The following is a 17,295-nucleotide window of genomic DNA, read 5'->3' on the forward strand; positions in this document are numbered from 1 at the left end:
GACACCTGCCCCTACAACAACTGAAGCAATGACAACTGTTCCCACAACAACTGAAGCAACACCTGCTCCAACAACCACACCTGCCCTGACAACAACTGAAGCAACGACACCTACTCCAACAACTGCTTCAACAATGACACCTACCGCGACAACAACTGAAGCAACAACGACACCTGGCCCAACACCTGCTCCAACAGCTACGCCAACGACACCTACTCCAACAACTGCAGAAACAACGACATCTGCCCCAACAACAGCTGAAGCAACAACACCAACTGAGGCAACAACTGTCCCGACAATAACTGCAACAACGACAGCTGCCCCAACAAAAACGACAACTACTCCAACAACTGACGCAACAACGACACCTGCTCCAACAACTGAATCAACGACACCTCCTCCCACTAATGAAGCAAAGGCACCTACTCCAACGACTGCACCCACAACAACACCTGCCCCGACAACAACTGGACCAACGACACCTGTCCCGACAACAACTGAAGCAATGACGTCAACTGCCCCGACAACAACTGCAGCAACGACACCTACTCCAACAACTGCCTCATCAACAACACCTGCCCCTTCAACAACTGAAGCAATGACAACTGTTCCCACAACAACTGAATCAACACCTGCTCCAACAACGACACCTGCACCGACAACAACTGAAGCAACGACGACAACTTTCCCCACAACAACTGAAGCAACGACACTTACTCCAACAACTGCCTCATCAACGACACCTGCCCCTACAACAACTGAAGCAACAACAACTGTTCCCACAACAACTGAAGCAACACCTGCTCCAGCAACGACAACTGTCCCCACAACAACTGAAGCAACGACACCTACTCCAACCACTGCTTCAACAATGACACCTACCGCGACAACAACTGAAGCAACAATGATTTCTTCCCCAACAATTGAAGGAACAACAACACCAACTCCAACAACGACAACAGTCCCCACAACAACTGAAGCAATGACACCTGCTCCAACAGCTACGACAACGACACCTACAACTGCAGAGACGACATCTACCCCAACAACAACTGAAGCAACAACGACACCTGCTCCAACAACTGAAGCAATGGCGACAACTGCCCCGACAACAACTGCAGCAACGACGACTGCCCCAACAACAACTGAAGCAACAACGACACCTGCTCAAACAACTCAAGCAACAACGACACCTGCTCCAACAGCTGAAGCAACAACCACACCTGCCCTGACAACAACTGAAGCAATAATGACATCTTCTCCAACACCTGCTCCAACAGCTACGCCAACAACATCTACTCCAACAACTGCAGCAACGACGACTGCCCCAACAACAACTGAAGCAACGACACCTGCTCAAACTACGACAACTATCCCCACAAGAACTGAAGCAACGACACCTACTCCAACAACTGCTTCAACAACGACATCTGCCCCAACAACAACTGAAGAAACAACAACACCTGCTCAAACAACTGAAGCAACAACCACACCTGCCCTGACAACAACTGAAGCAACAACCACACATGCCCTGACAACAACTGAAGCAGTAACGACATCTTCTCCAACAACCGAAACAACGACACCTGCCCCGACAACAACTGAAGCAATGGCGACAACTGCCTCAACATCAACTGCAGCAATGACGACTGTCCCGACAACAACTGAAGCAACAATGACACCTGCTCCAACACCTGCTCCAACAGCTACACCAACGACACCTACTCCAACAACTGCAGAAACAACGACATCTGCCCCAACAACAACTGAAGAAACAACGACACCTGCTCCACCAACTGAGGCAATGACACCTGCCCTAACAACTGCGGGAACAACAACAACTATCTCCACAACAACTGAAGCAACATCATCTGCTCCAACAGCTACGGCAACGACATCTACTCCAACAACTGCAGAAACAACGACATCTACCCCAACAACAACTGAAGCAACAACCACACCTGCTCAAACAACTCAAGCAACAACGACACCTGCTCCAACAGCTGAAGCAACAACCACACCTGCCCTGACAACAACTGAAGCAATAATGACATCTTCTCCAACACCTACTCCAACAACTGCAGAAACAACGACATCTACCCCAACAACAACTGAAGCAACAACGACACCTGTTCAAACAACTCAAGCAACAACGACACCTGCTCCGACAGCTGAAGCAACAACCACACCTGCACCGACAACAACTGAAGCAACAACGACAACTTTTTCCACAACAACTGAAGCAACGACACCTACTCCAACAACTGCCTCATCAACGACACCTGCCCCTACAACAACTGAAGCAATGACAACTGTTCCCACAACAACTGAAGCAACACCTGCTCCAGCAACGACAACTGTCCCCACAACAACTGAAGCAACGACACCTACTCCAACAACTGCTTCAACAATGACACCTACCGCGACAACAACTGAAGCAACGATTTCTTCCCCAACAATTGAAGGAACAACGTCACCTGCTCCAACAACGACAACAGTCCCCACAACAACTGAAGCAATGACACCTGCTCCAACAGCTAAGACAACAACACCTACAACTGCAGAGACGACATCTACCCCAACAACAACTGAAGCAACAACGAGACCTACTCAAACAACTGAAGCAACAAGGACACCTGCTCCAACAGCTGAAGCAACAACCACACCTTCCCTGACAACAACTGAAGCAATAATGACATCTTCTCCAACAACCGAAGGAACGACACCTGCTCCAACAACGACACCTGCCCCGACAAGAACTGAAGCAACGACAACTGTCCCCACAAGAACTGAAACAACGACACCTACTCCAACAACTGCTTCAACAATGACACTTACCGCGACAACAACTGAAGCCACAACGACATCTTCCCCAACAATTGAAGCAACAACGACACCTGCTCCAACAGCTGAAGCAACAACCACACCTGCCCTGACAACAATCGAAGCAACAACGACATCTTCTCCATCAACCGAAGCAACGACACCTTCCCCGACAACAACTAAAGAAACAACACCTGCTCCAACAACGACACCTGCCGCGACAACAACTGAAGCAACAACGACATCTTCCCCAACAACTGAAGCAACGACACCTACTGCAACAACTGAGGTGACGACACCTTCTCCAACAACTGAGGCAACGACAACTGTTCCCAGAACAACTGCATCAACAACTGAAGCCACAGCACCTGCTCCAACAACGACAACTGTCACCACAATAACTAAAGCAACAACGACATATCCAACAACTCAGGGAACAACAAGTGTCCTGACATCAGCATCAACAACACCTGCCCTGACAACAACTGAAGCAATGACGACAACTGCCCCGACAACAACTGAAACAACGACAATTGCCCCGACAACAACTGAAGCAACGACGACACCTGCTCCACCAACTGAGGCAACGACACCTGCTCCAACAACTGCAGGAACAACAATAAGTATATCCACAACAACTGAAGCAACAACGCCTGCTCCAACAGCTATGACACCTACTCCAACAACTGCAGAAACAACGACATCTGCCCCAACAACAACAACACCTGCTCAAACAACTGAAGCAGTAACGACATCTTCTCCAACAACCGAAGTAACGACACCTGCCCCGCCAACAACTAAAGCAATGGCGACAACTGCCTCGACAATAACTGCAGCAACGACGACTGCCCCGACAACAACTGAAGCAACAATGACAGCTGCTCCAACAGCTACGCCAACGACACCTACTCCAACAACTGCAGAAACGTTATCTGCCCCAACAACAACTGAAGCAATGACGACAACTGCCCCAACAACAACTGAAGCAACGACGACTGCCCTAACAACAACTGAAGCAACAACGACACCTGCTCCAACAGCTGAAGCAACAACCACACCTGTCCTGACAACAACTGAAGCAACAACGACATCTTCTCCAACAACCGAAGCAACGACACCTGCCCCGACAACAACTGAAGCAATGGCGACAACTGCCTCGACAATAACTGCAGCAACGACGACTGCCCCGACAACAACTGAAGCAACAATGACAGCTGCTCCAACAGCTACGCCAACGACACCTACTCCAACAACTGCAGAAACGTTATCTGCCCCAACAACAACTGAAGCAATGACGACAACTGCCCCAACAACAACTGAAGCAACGACGACTGCCCTAACAACAACTGAAGCAACAACGACACCTGCTCCAACAGCTGAAGCAACAACCACACCTGTCCTGACAACAACTGAAGCAACAACGACATCTTCTCCAACAACCGAAGCAACGACACCTGCCCCGACAACAACTGAAGCAACGACACCTACTCCAACAACTGCCTCATCAACGACACCTGTCCCTATAACAACTGAAGCAACGACAACTGTCCCCACAACAACTGAAGCAACGACACCTACCCCAACAACTGCCTCATCAACGACACCTGCTCCTACAACATCTGAAGCAACGACAACTGTCCCCACAACAACGAAAGCAACAACGACATCTTCCCCAACAATTGAAGCAACAACGACACCTGTTCCAACTCCTGAGGCAATAACCACACCTGCCCGGACCACTGAAGCAACAATGACATCTCCAACAACTGAAGCAATGGCAACAACTGCCCCGACAACAATTGCAGCAACGACGACTGCCCCGACAACAATTGAAGCAACAATGACACCTGCTCAAACACCTGCTCCAACAGCTACGCCAACGACACCTACTCCAACAACTGCAGAAACAACGACATCTGCCCCAACAACAACTCAAGCAACAACGACACCTGCTCAAACAACTCAAGCAACAACGACACCTGCTCGACCAACTGAGGCATTGACACCTGCTCTAACAACTGCGGGAACAACAACAACTATCTCCACAACAACTGAAGCAACATCATCTGCTCCAACAGCTACGGCAACGACACCTACTCCAACAACTGCAGAAACAACGACATCTACCCCAACAACAACTGAAGCAACAACGACACCTGCTCAAACAACTCAAGCAACAACCACACCTGCTCCAACAGCTGAAGCAACAACCACACCTGCCCTGACAACAACTGAAGCAATAATGACATCTTCTCCAACACCTGCTCCAACAGCTACGCCAACAACATCTACTCCAACAACTGCAGCAACGACAACTATCCCCACAAGAACTGAAGCAACGACACCTACTCCAACAACTGCTTCAACAACGACATCTGCCCCAACAACAACTGAAGAAACAACAACACCTGCTCAAACAACTGAAGCAACAACCACACCTGACCTGACAACAACTGAAGCAACAACCACACATGCCCTGACAACAACTGAAGCAGTAACGACATCTTCTCCAACAACCGAAACAACGACACCTGCCCCGACAACAACTGAAGCAATGGCGACAACTGTCATAACAACAACTGCAGCAACGACGACTGTCCCGACAACAACTGAAGCAACAATGACACCTGCTCCAACACCTGCTCCAACAGCTACGCCAACGACACCTACTCCAACAACTGCAGAAACAACGACATCTGCCCCAACAACAACTGAAGCAATGGCGACAACTGCCCCAACAACAACTGAAGCAAGGACGACTGCCCTGATAACTGAAGCAACAACGACACCTGCTCCAACAGCTGAAGCAACAACAGCTGAAGCAACAACAACAACTGAGGCAACAACTGTCCCGACAATAACTGCAACAACGACAGCTGCCCCAACAACAACGACAAATACTCCAACAACTGAGTCGACAACACCTGCTCCAACAACTGACGCAAAAACGACACCTGCCCCGACAACAACTGAACCAACTACCCCTGCCCCAACAACAACTGAAGGCACGGCACCTGCTACAACAACTGAGGTAACAACAACTGTCCTTACAACAACTACATCAACAACGACACCTGCTCCAACAACTGAATCAACAACAATACCTGCTCCAACAACTGAAGCAACAACGGCTCTTGCCCAGACAACAACTGAAGCAACAACGGCTCCTGCCCAGACAACAACTAAAGCAACAACACCTGCTCCCACAACTGAGGCAACAACAACTGTCCTGACAACAAATGCATCAAGAATGACACATGCTCCAACAACTGAGGCAACAACAAATGTCCCGACAACAACTGCATCAACAATGACACCTGCTCTAACAAATGAAGCAAAGGCACCTTCTCCAACGACTGCACCAACAACGACACCTGCCCCGACAACAACTGCATCAACAACGACACCTGCTCCAACAACTGAAGCAACAACAACTGCACCAACAACGACACATGCTTCAACAACTGAGGAAACAACAAGTGTCCTGACAACAACAGCATCAACAACGACACTTGCCCCGACAACAACTGAAGCAACAAACACACCTGCCCCGACAACAACTCAAGCAACAACGACACCTGCCGCGACAACAACTGAAGCAACAATGACACCTTCCCCGACAACAACTGAAACAACAACGGCACCTGCTCCAACAACGACAACTGTCCCCACAACAACTGAAGCAACGACACCTGCTCCAACAACGAGAACTGTCCCCACAAAAACTGAAGCAACGACACCTGCTCCAACAACGAGAACTGTCCCCACAAAAACTGAAGCAACGACACCTGCTCCAACACCTGAGGCAACAACAACTGTTCCAACAACAACTGCATCAACAACTGAAGCAACAACACCTACTCCAACAACAACTGTCCTCACAACAACTGAAGCAACGACACCTACTCCAACAACTGAGGCGACAATGACACCTGTTCCAACACCTGAGGCAATAACCACACCTGCCCTGACAACAACTGAAGCAACAACAACACCTGCTCCAACAACTGAGGGAACAACGACACCTGCTTCAACAACTGAGGAAACAACAAGTGTCCTGACAACAACAGCATCCACAATGACACCTTCCCCAACAACAACTGAAGCAACAACGACACCTGCTCCACCTTCTGCGCCAACAACGACACCTGCCCCAACAACTGAGGCAACAACGACACCTGCCCCGACAACAACTGAAGCAACAACGACACCTGCTCAAACAACACGTGCTCCGACAACAACTACCCCTGCTCCGAAAACAACAACCTCTTCTAAAACAACAATAAGGACTGCAGCAACAGTGTCAAAAACAACAACACGTACTCCAACAACTGTACAAACAACACATTCTAGAACAACAACTTCTCCAAAAACAACAAGAAGAACTGCAGCAACAACAGTGTCAAAAGCAACAACACGTGCTCCAACAACAACTTCTCCAAAAACAACAAGAAGAACTGCAGCAACAACAGTGTCAAAAGCAACAACACGTGCTCCAACAACAACTTCTCCAAAAACAACAAGAAGAACTGCAGCAACAACAGTATCAAAAGCAACTACACGTGCTCCAACAACTTCTACAAAAACAACAAGAACAACAGCAGCAACAACAGTGTCAAAAACAACACCTGCTCCAACAACTGCTTCAACAACGACACCTGCCGCGACAACAACTGAAGCAACAATGACATCTTCTCCAACAACTGAAGCAACGACACCTACTCCAACAATTGAGGCGACAACGACACCTGCCCGGACCACTACTGAAGCAACAACGACACCTGTTCCACCTTCTGCGCCAACAACGACACCTGCCCCGACAACTGAAGCAACAACGACAACTGCCCCGACAAGAACTGATGCAACAACGATATCTCCAACAACTGAACCCACAGCACCTGCTCCAACAACAACAACTGTCACCACAACAACTGAAGAAACAACGACACCTGCTCCACCAACTGAGGCAACGACACCTGCTCCAACAACTCAGGGAACAACAAGTGTCCTGACAACAACAGCATCAACAACTACACCTGCCCTAACAACAACTGAAGCAATGACGACAACTGCCCCGACAACAACTGAAGCAACGACACCTGCTTTATCAACTGAGACAACGACACCTGCTCCAACAACTGAGACAACAACGACACCAACCCCGACAACAACTGAAGCATCAACAACATCTCCAACTGAAGCAACAAGGACACAGTCTCCAACAACTGAGGGAACAACAATTATCTCCACAACAACTGCATCAATACCAGCTCCAACAGCTACGCCAACGACACCTACTCCAACAACTGCAGAAACGACACCTTCTCAAACAACTCAAGCAACAACGACACCTGCTCCAACAACCAAAGCGACGACACCTGCCCCAACAACAACTGAAGCAACGACACCTGCTCCAACAACTGTGGCATCAACGAAACCTGCCCCGACTACAAATGAACTAACAACGACACTTGCTCCAACATTTGAAACAACAACGACACCTTCCCCAACAACACCTGAAGCAACAACAACACCTGCTCAAACAACTGAAGCAACAACAACATCTGCTTCAATATCTGACACAACAACCACACCTGCCCCGACAACAACTGAAGCAACAACGACATCTTCTCCAACAACCGAAGCAACAACGACACCTGCCCCAACAACAACTGAAACAATGATGACAACTGCCCTGACAACAACTGAAGCAACAACGACAACTGCTCCGACAACAACTGAAGAAACAACATCTCCAACTGAAGCGACGACACATTCTCCAACAACTGAGGGATCAACAAGTATCTCCACAACAACTCCATCAATACCTGCTCCAACAGCTATGCCAATGACACCTACTCCAACAACTGCAGAAACGACATCTGCCCCGACAACAACTGAAGCAATGACGACAACTGCCCCAACAACAACTGAAGCAACGACAACTGCCCCGACAACAACTGAGGCAACAACGACACCTGCTCCAACAACTGAGGCTACAACGACACCTTCGCCAACAACAAATGACGCAACAACGACATCTTCTCCAGCAACTGAAACAACGATGACACCTGCCATGACATCAACTGAATCAAGTGCAACTGCTCCAACAACTGAAGAAACGCCACCTGTTCCGACAACTGAGTCAACGATGACACCTACTCCAACAACTGAGGCAAAGAAACCTTCCCAGAAGTCAACTGAATCAACGACACCTGCTCCAACATCTGAGACAACAACTACACCTGCCCCGACAACAACTGAGAAAACAACTACAACTGCTCCAACAACTGAGGCAATGACACCTTCGCCGACAACAAATGAAGCAACAACGACATCTTCTCCAACAACTGAAGCAACGACGACACCTGCCCCGACAACAACTGAATCAACGACAATTGCTCCAACAACTGAAGAAACAACACCTGCTTCCAAAGCTGAGTCAACAACGACCCCTGCCCCGACAACCAATGATGAAATAACGACACCTGCTCCAGCAACTGAGTCAACAACGACCCCTACCCCAACAACAACTGAAGTAACAACGACACCAGCTCCAACAACTGAAGCAACGATGACACCTGCTCCAACAACTGAGGCAATGAAACCTGCCCCAACAACAACTGAGGAAACAACTACAACTGCTCCAACAACTGAGGCAACAGAAATACCTGCTCCAACTCAGGCAACCACAACACCTGCCCCGATAACAACTGAAGCCACAACAACAGCAGCTCCAACAACTGAGGCAACAACGACCCCTGCCCCAACAACAACTGAAGTAACAACGACACCAGCTCCAACAACTGAAGCAACGATGACACCTGCCATGACAACAACTGAATCAAGTACAACTGCTCCAACAACTGAAGAAACAACACCTGCTCCAACAACTGAGGCAATAACGACACCTTCGCCAACAACAAATGACGCAACAACGACATCTTCTCCAGCAACTGAAGCAACAACCACCCCTGCCCCAACAGCAATTGAAGTAAGAACTACAAGTGCTCCAACAACTGAAGAAACGATGACACCTGCTCCAACAACTGCAGAAACGAAATCTGCCCCGACTACAACTGAAGCAGCAACGACACCTGCTCAAACAACTGAAGCAACAATGATATCTTCTCCAACAACAGAAGCAACAACAACACCTGCTCCAACAACCGAAGCAAGAACGACACCTGCTCCAACAACTGAGGCAACGACATCTTCTCCAACAACCGAAGAAACGACACCTGCCATGACAACAACTGAAGCAACAACGACACCTGCTCAAACAACTCAAGCAACAACGACACCTGCTCCAACAACTGAAGCAACAACGACATCTTCTCCAACAACCGAAGAAACGACACCTGCCATGACAACAACTGAAGCAACAACGACACCTGCTCAAACAACTGAAGCAAGGACACCTGCCCCAACAACAGCTGAAGCAACAACGACATCTTCTCCAACAACCGAAGAAACGACACCTGTTCCAACAACTGCACCAACAACAACTGAAGCAACAACGACACCTGCTCAAACAACTCAAGCAACAACAACACCTGAAGCAACAACCACACCTGCCCCGACAACAACTGAAGCAACAACGACATCTTCTCCAACAACCGAAGCAACGACACCTGCTCCAACAACTGGGACAATAACGACACCTGCCCCAACACCAACTGAAGCAGCAACGACACCTGCTCCAACAACTGAAACAATAACGACACCTGCCCCAACAACAACTGAAGCAGCAACGACACCTGCTCCAACAACTGAAACAATAACGACACCTGCCCCAACAACAACTGAAGCAACAACGACTACTGCAACAACTGTTCAGACGACATCTGCCCCAACAACAACTGCACCAACAACGACAATTTCCCCGACAACCAAGCAAACAACTTCGTCTTCTCCAGCAACGGACGCAACAGCGACACCTGCTCCAACGACACCTGCTTCAACAACTGCACCTATAACATCTACAACCGGTGCATCCACAACTTCCACATCTACTTCTACTGCACCTGCAACTACCACATCTACTTCTACTGCACCTGCAACTACCACATCTACTTCTACTGCACCTGCAACTACCACACCTACAACTATAGCACTCATTACAACAAGGGTGATTTTCCGATCTCTTCAAAGCACATTTACAAGTGACTTGAACAATGCATCATCTGCAGCATTTAGAGATCGAGTTTCAATGATAAAGTCACAGGTAAGTCAAACTCAGAATAAAATCTTCTGGTACAATTACTGGAGCTCAGTCCCCCATTCAGAGAACTGAAATGTTATGGTAACACTTTAAATACAGCTAATACTCTTTTTACGTAGTATTTACTTTTTGTATCTTTCTAGGTTTGTCTCTTTCTAGGTGTTAATTTTTTCCAAATGTTTGTTTTCCAGTAAGTAACCAGTATTTACAAAAATAGTATAATTTACTTACTCAGTTCTTCTATAGTCCTAGTCCTATAGTCTTGTTAATAACCTTAGTAACCTTAAAAAATAAGCATTAAGGCATGCTAAACTTCAATAATTGTACTTTATCTGATAAAACATATAGGGCCTGATTTACTAAAGGTTTGCATGAGTGAAAACGTGTGCAAAAGTCTCTACAACGCAATTTCATGTGAGTGCAACAGCATCTGTATTTAATAAGTTTGAAAGGAAGGTGCAAACTGCCAAGTGTTGCGCGAAGATGGCTGCTGTTATACAGTTATTTTATTTTATTTATTCGATGAAATATATGAATTGAATTGTTGTTTTTTTGTATTTTCCTTTAGCTTTGACAATACGGTTATATTAACATTCATGCCAATAAAGCACATTTCGTTTCGACCTGACTTCTTTTCTCCGTGAGATGGAAGAATTTCCACTGCATGGATTACACGTAAAATTCATCCAGCCAGAGGAAACAATCACCAACGGTTCACAGCATGGCGGTTGTAATAGCGACACAACCCATTGTAGGTATCGGAGAGGGAATCGGGCGTGGGGGCGTACAGGGACAGGAGATCACGGAGCGGATGGTCGATGATTATTCCCTCTGGCTGGATGAAGCACAATCTGCTGGCATTTCCTCGCGTCTGGGTCATTCCAGCATACTGTACCTATTTCTGCTGGGGTTTCCCAAAGCAGTTTGTCAGGTGTGCTGTCAGACGCACTGAATGAAACAAACCACAAACAAGGTTTTTACGCAGTGGCTGCTTTCCCTCCCGACTTTATGCCGGAAAACATTAAAACATGCAAAACCCCTCATTTAAGTACTGACACCTCCATTGTGTTTGCTCCTGTTGTCATCTATACAATAATATTTAGTAAATCACCCATAACAGGCACTAAAATCGCACGTGCAATATTTTAGAATGCGCACGAAATTTAGTACTCTTTATTCGGGATGTTAGTAAATCGATGGTACGATGAATTGAAACACGGATTGCGAATGGTCAATTCCCCAAGCAGAAATTCCCCACATAGAAAGGAATCGCACACCAGTTGAAAAAATGTGCACACTGCCCAGAAATACACATGAAGAAATGTAATGCTTCTGCAAAAAATGAATAGGAAATCTATTATTTTTTGAATCCTGTAGTGGTTCTTATTTTTCCTGCTGTCTGTCTCTCTCCTGGAGCAGTTTTTCTTCACTACAGAATTGAAGAAAATAAAAGAAAAAGAAAAAACTGTAAAATAAGGAAAAACTTTTACTCTTGCTAGACAGTCTATGAAAGAGATATCAAGGGTTAAATATAATGACAAACTAGAATATTTGCATTTTTTATGCTGCTGCAGAATAAAAATAATAATTATTATATGAAATAAAGAGCGAAGATAACTAAACTACACCTCCAGCTCACTGTACAACTTAGGCAAACATATATGTGTAATGTGTGAAAAGTACAATTTGTTTTCTGTTTCTGCAGCTTGAACCTGTGTTCCTAAAGGCATTCCCTTCCTCCTTCAGGTTCTTGGACGTGGTGTCATTCAGGTAATTTGTTAAGAATTACAGTGTTACAATTTAAAAATTGGCCAAAATCTGATATTTCTAAAATATTTTATGTTTCTCCATCTGCAGAAATGGATCAGTCATCAATGACATGAACCTTCTCTTTGCAAGCACATCTGTTCCTAATAATACTGAGATTAGGAGGGTTTTGATCAATGATAGTTTAAACGTCACTGGCTTCGACATTGAAAGGAGCTCAATCAAAGTGAATGGAACCATATTTCCTGATCTAACTGCTCAAACAACCGAAGCAACAACGACCCCTGCCCTGACAACGACAGTTACATCAACGACACCTGCTCCACCAACAACTGCTGCACCAAACACGACTTTGGCCGCTCCACCTATTTACCTTATCTCAATCATTTTGGAAATTTCTTTTTCAGTTGACTTCACTAACCCCAACAGCAGTCCATTCAAAGATCTTGAGCAACGAGTTATAGCTACGGTGAGTAATTTGAACCAAATTGAACAAATTACTGACCGTGAGAATGTTACACATGATTATACACAAATGTTTAGCTGAAGGACATTTGTTAAGCTGGAAATTAATTTCATGTACATTTTCATTTCAATTCAATTCAATTTCAATTTTCAAACAATTGTGCTTGAATGCTACTCAAGGGTTTTCAATGTTGCTTTTTCTTGCAGTGTGAGTTCATATACAGAGCAAGATTTGTTCAGTTTGACCACTGTACTGTGACACTGTTCAGGTAAATACATTTTTCTTACAGTGGTTCATTGGTGTTTTGTATGCAGATGTATGTTCCTAAAATTGGTACTGTCTTGTGTAAATCACCCATAACAAATAACAACAGTCACCCCATATTTTTATTTGACATTTGGTTTTATGAAACAGGAGTGTTCCAATTCGAGCCGATGTAACTGAAGCAGAGCTGCAGGTTGTGTTCAATCAGACAACTCGCTTTGAAGAACTCCCACAGAACAGTGTCGTTGCTCAAACCTTAGTAGAAGCTGTGAATAATACCAACAACAGCTTCAATGTGACCATAAATCCCAACAGAGTCATACTAATAGGTAAGTAAACACAACACAATGTTTTGCTCTAATCAGTATGTAAAAAAAAATTGAAATAATGAGCTGCTCATGCAGTTTTTAAATAAGTTATTGAAATATTATGCTGCTGCACAGGAAACAAAGCTATAGACGAGGTTCATTAAAAAGTGACATGACAAGCTAATTTTAAGCTATCTTGTATTTAGCCAGAATATGTGTAAGAATAATTTGTTATTAACTGTAAGATTTTTGATTTTAGCAAATTCGAACTAGACAAGAAGCTAAAAAGTCTACAGAGCCAACTCTTTCTATGGCCTTTAAGATGGTCCTTGTAAACTGGCACCAAAGTCAGTTTTACACCAAACAAATTATTTTTGGTTTCAATACTTATTAACTTGTTCTTTTTTATGTTTTACAGAAGGTCCAGTTCCATCTACAACTACCACACCTGCAACTACCATATCTACTTCTACTGCACCTGCAACTACCACATCTACATCTACCACATCTACATCTACCACATCTACATCTACCACACCTACAACTGTAGCACTCATTACAACAAGGGTGACTTTCAGATCTCTTCAAAGCACATTTACAAGTGACTTGAACAATCCATCATCTGCAGCATTTAAAGATCGAGTTTCAATGATAAAGACACAGGTAAGTTAAACTCTTAAAATAAAATCTTCTGGTACAATTACTGGAGCTCAGTCCCCCATTCAGAGAACTGAAATGTTATGGTAACATGTTAAAATACAGCTAATACTCTTTTTACTTTAGTATTTATTTTTGTATCTTTCTAGGTCTGTATATTTCTAGGTGTTAAATCTTTACAAAAGTTTGTTTTCCTGTAAGTAACTAGTATTGACAAAAATAGTGTAATTTAATTACTCCATTGTTCCCTATAGTCTTGTTTATAAGTAAATACTTTATGAAAACTTGATTCATGGATGGTGCTGGTCAATTCCCCAGGTAGAAATTCCCCACAATGTAAGGAATGGAATTCCAGTTGAACAAATGTGCACACTGCCCAGAAATACACATGAAGACACTTAATGTTACTGCAAAAAATGAATAGGTCATCATCAATTCATTTTTGAATCCTGTTGTGGTTCTCATCATTATTTTTCCTCCTGTCTGTCTCATGGACACAGTTCTCTGCACTACAGAAAGTACAGAAAAACTGTAAAATAAGGGAACATACATTTTTGAGAAAGTCTATGAAAGAGATATCAAGGGGTATATATAATGAAAAACTAGAATATTTGCATTTTTTATGCTGCTGCAGAAGAACAATAATAATTATATTAAATAAAGAGCAAAGATAACTAAACTACACCTCCAGCTCACAGACTGGCTGTACAACTTAGGCAAACATATATGTGAAATGTGTTTAAGTAAAATTTGTTTTCTGTTTCTGCAGCTTGAACCTGCGTTCCAAAAGGCATTCCCTTCCTCCTTCAGTTCGTTGGACGTGGTGTCATTCAGGTAATTTGTTAAGACTTACCGTGTTACAATTTCAGAGTAGTGAAATGTGATATTTCATAAATATTTTATGTTTCTCCATCTGCAGAAGTGGATCAGTCATCAATGACATGAACCTTCTCTTTGCAAGCACATCTGTTCCCAGTAAAACTCAGATTGGGAGGGTTTTGATCAGTGAACGTTTAAACATCACTGGCTTCGACATTGAAGGCAGCTCAATCACCGTGAATGGCGCCCGTAAGCTATATTGTGTTCTACTTCTTCAAAAATGTCAAAATGTTGATAAACTGTTTATTTAACTAATGTTTTGTTTACTTTTTACAGAATTTACAGAATCAAGTGGAGTGAGCCACAAGATCAGTCTCGTTACTGCATCCTGCCTGGTACTGTTGTCATGGATACTATCAAGCCAGCAATAGCATCAGTGCTGATTACCATTTGAATTGCCAGCAGACTATGACTGCCATTACTGGTATGAACAAGGACTTTGTTGTCGGTAAAAATCCAAGATTCATGATGGTCTTTGCTCTTGTATGAAGAATGACACAGCCAACTTTAAGCACCTGGCCCATTGAATCATCACTACAATAACAACCTAAACAAAATAACAATACTGTCTGTTAAGCCCTGGGATGTCAGAAATGGTTGCACTCTTTGACTTTTTATATAAAATGTAATGTATAAATGCATCTTGCTTCTCTGAGCACTGTGCTATAGCAATATTTAACTGTCAGTTAGTACTAATGCTGTTCTTTAGTCATGCTAAACTCAAATCAGCCACACTGGAAAGTAAAATCACTCTCACCATTGTATGAAAGATATTCAAATGTGAGATGTCTGTGAAGTTAGTTGTCATCAACACAGTCTTGTCTGTCTACAAGCAAAGATGATTCAAAATGGTGTTGTTTTACTCTGACCTTAAAACTATCTAAACCTTTGTGAAATTCATGTTTAGGTTTCATTTACAAATACAGCAACATAACAGCTCTATAGTGAGCATATTGTAAAGCAAACAAGAGAACAAATTAAATGAAGGCACACATGCAGCTAGAAGTGGGCTGCACACCCCAACCCAGAACCACCTTATAAAGTTTTATCAAAGGTCATGGTACTTAATTTAAAACAATGCACTGTTGATTTTCTTAGTATACACATTGTATTTATGTAATGACGTATAGCTATATTCTATGAAACTATTGTGGTTTCTATAATTTCAAAATCAATGATTCTTTTGTGAATTTAAATTGTCTCTTGTGTGAGGTTTTCCAATTTTGGTGGGTAAAGAGAAAATGTACCAGGGCATGTTTAACCTTGTACAATTCCTGTAAAATTAAAAAGCTTAATCAAACCATACCCAAAGTAAATAGAATGCTGTTCTTGATTTGGAGTAAATGGTTTGGGCTTCTTGGAAAGATAACCCAACAGTCAAAATCACAGAAAGTGCTACTGGCACTGAGTAATAGAAGTCTGAACACACTGGCCACAACATGAAGCCTTATCTAGCCCAATTTAAAATTGTATAACTATAAAGCAGAAAGTCAATATTTTAATAATTTTTTTATAATGGCCAGTACATCAATGAATGCTTCCATTTTAAGGTTTGAAAAGGAGTCTGAGCTGAAGCAGCAAGTGGATGATGACTGTAGCACAGAGAATACCACAATAGAAAAACACGACGGAAATGTGCAGTTTCACTGTAATGGGAGGGCCTGGAAATCATTCAGCATTTGGTGTGACCACCATTTGCCTCATGCAGTGCAACACATATGCTTCACATAGAGTTGATCAGGCTGTTGTTTGTGCCCTGTGGAATGTTGGTCCAGTCGTCTTCAATGGCTTTGCGAAGTTGCTGGATATTGGCAGGACCTGGAACACACTGTCATATACGCCGACCCACAGCATCCCAAACATACTCAATGGGTGACATGTCTGTTGAGTTTGTTGGCCATGCAAGA

General features: G+C 44.2%; 3 protein-coding genes across 3 annotated transcripts; all 3 read left to right on the forward strand.

Annotated features, from left to right (window-relative positions):
• Positions 1 to 592: 592 nt before the first annotated feature.
• Positions 593 to 3,847, forward strand: LOC119911885 (mucin-2-like; the record flags this gene model as incomplete). The annotated part of the gene is made up of 2 exons (XM_038730866.1): positions 593 to 2,022; positions 2,989 to 3,847. Coding segments are annotated over exons 1-2 (2,283 nt in total), but the record flags the coding sequence as incomplete, so codon positions are not given.
• A 183-nt stretch (positions 3,848 to 4,030) lies between these two features.
• On the forward strand, positions 4,031 to 6,354 carry LOC119911886 (salivary glue protein Sgs-3-like). The gene is made up of 3 exons (XM_038730867.1): positions 4,031 to 4,053; positions 4,213 to 5,267; positions 6,293 to 6,354. Exons 1-3 carry the CDS (start codon positions 4,031 to 4,033, stop codon positions 6,352 to 6,354), a joined length of 1,140 nt encoding a protein of 379 aa, XP_038586795.1.
• Positions 6,355 to 6,640: 286 nt separating this feature from the next.
• On the forward strand, positions 6,641 to 16,683 carry LOC119911887 (mucin-2-like; the record flags this gene model as incomplete). Its single annotated transcript, XM_038730869.1, has 11 exons — positions 6,641 to 7,247; positions 7,533 to 10,029; positions 10,375 to 11,050; positions 12,753 to 12,817; positions 12,905 to 13,283; positions 13,487 to 13,548; positions 13,695 to 13,873; positions 14,271 to 14,515; positions 15,279 to 15,343; positions 15,429 to 15,577; positions 15,665 to 16,683. Coding segments are annotated over 11 exons (5,019 nt in total), but the record flags the coding sequence as incomplete, so codon positions are not given.
• Between the last annotated feature and the right edge of the window lie 612 nt (positions 16,684 to 17,295).

The sequence above is a fragment of the Micropterus salmoides genome, unplaced genomic scaffold, assembly GCF_014851395.1.
Source record: "Micropterus salmoides isolate LMB-PRFRI ecotype aquatic unplaced genomic scaffold, ASM1485139v1 Ms_hic_scaffold_2, whole genome shotgun sequence".
NCBI classification, from domain to species: Eukaryota; Metazoa; Chordata; class Actinopteri; order Centrarchiformes; family Centrarchidae; genus Micropterus; species Micropterus salmoides.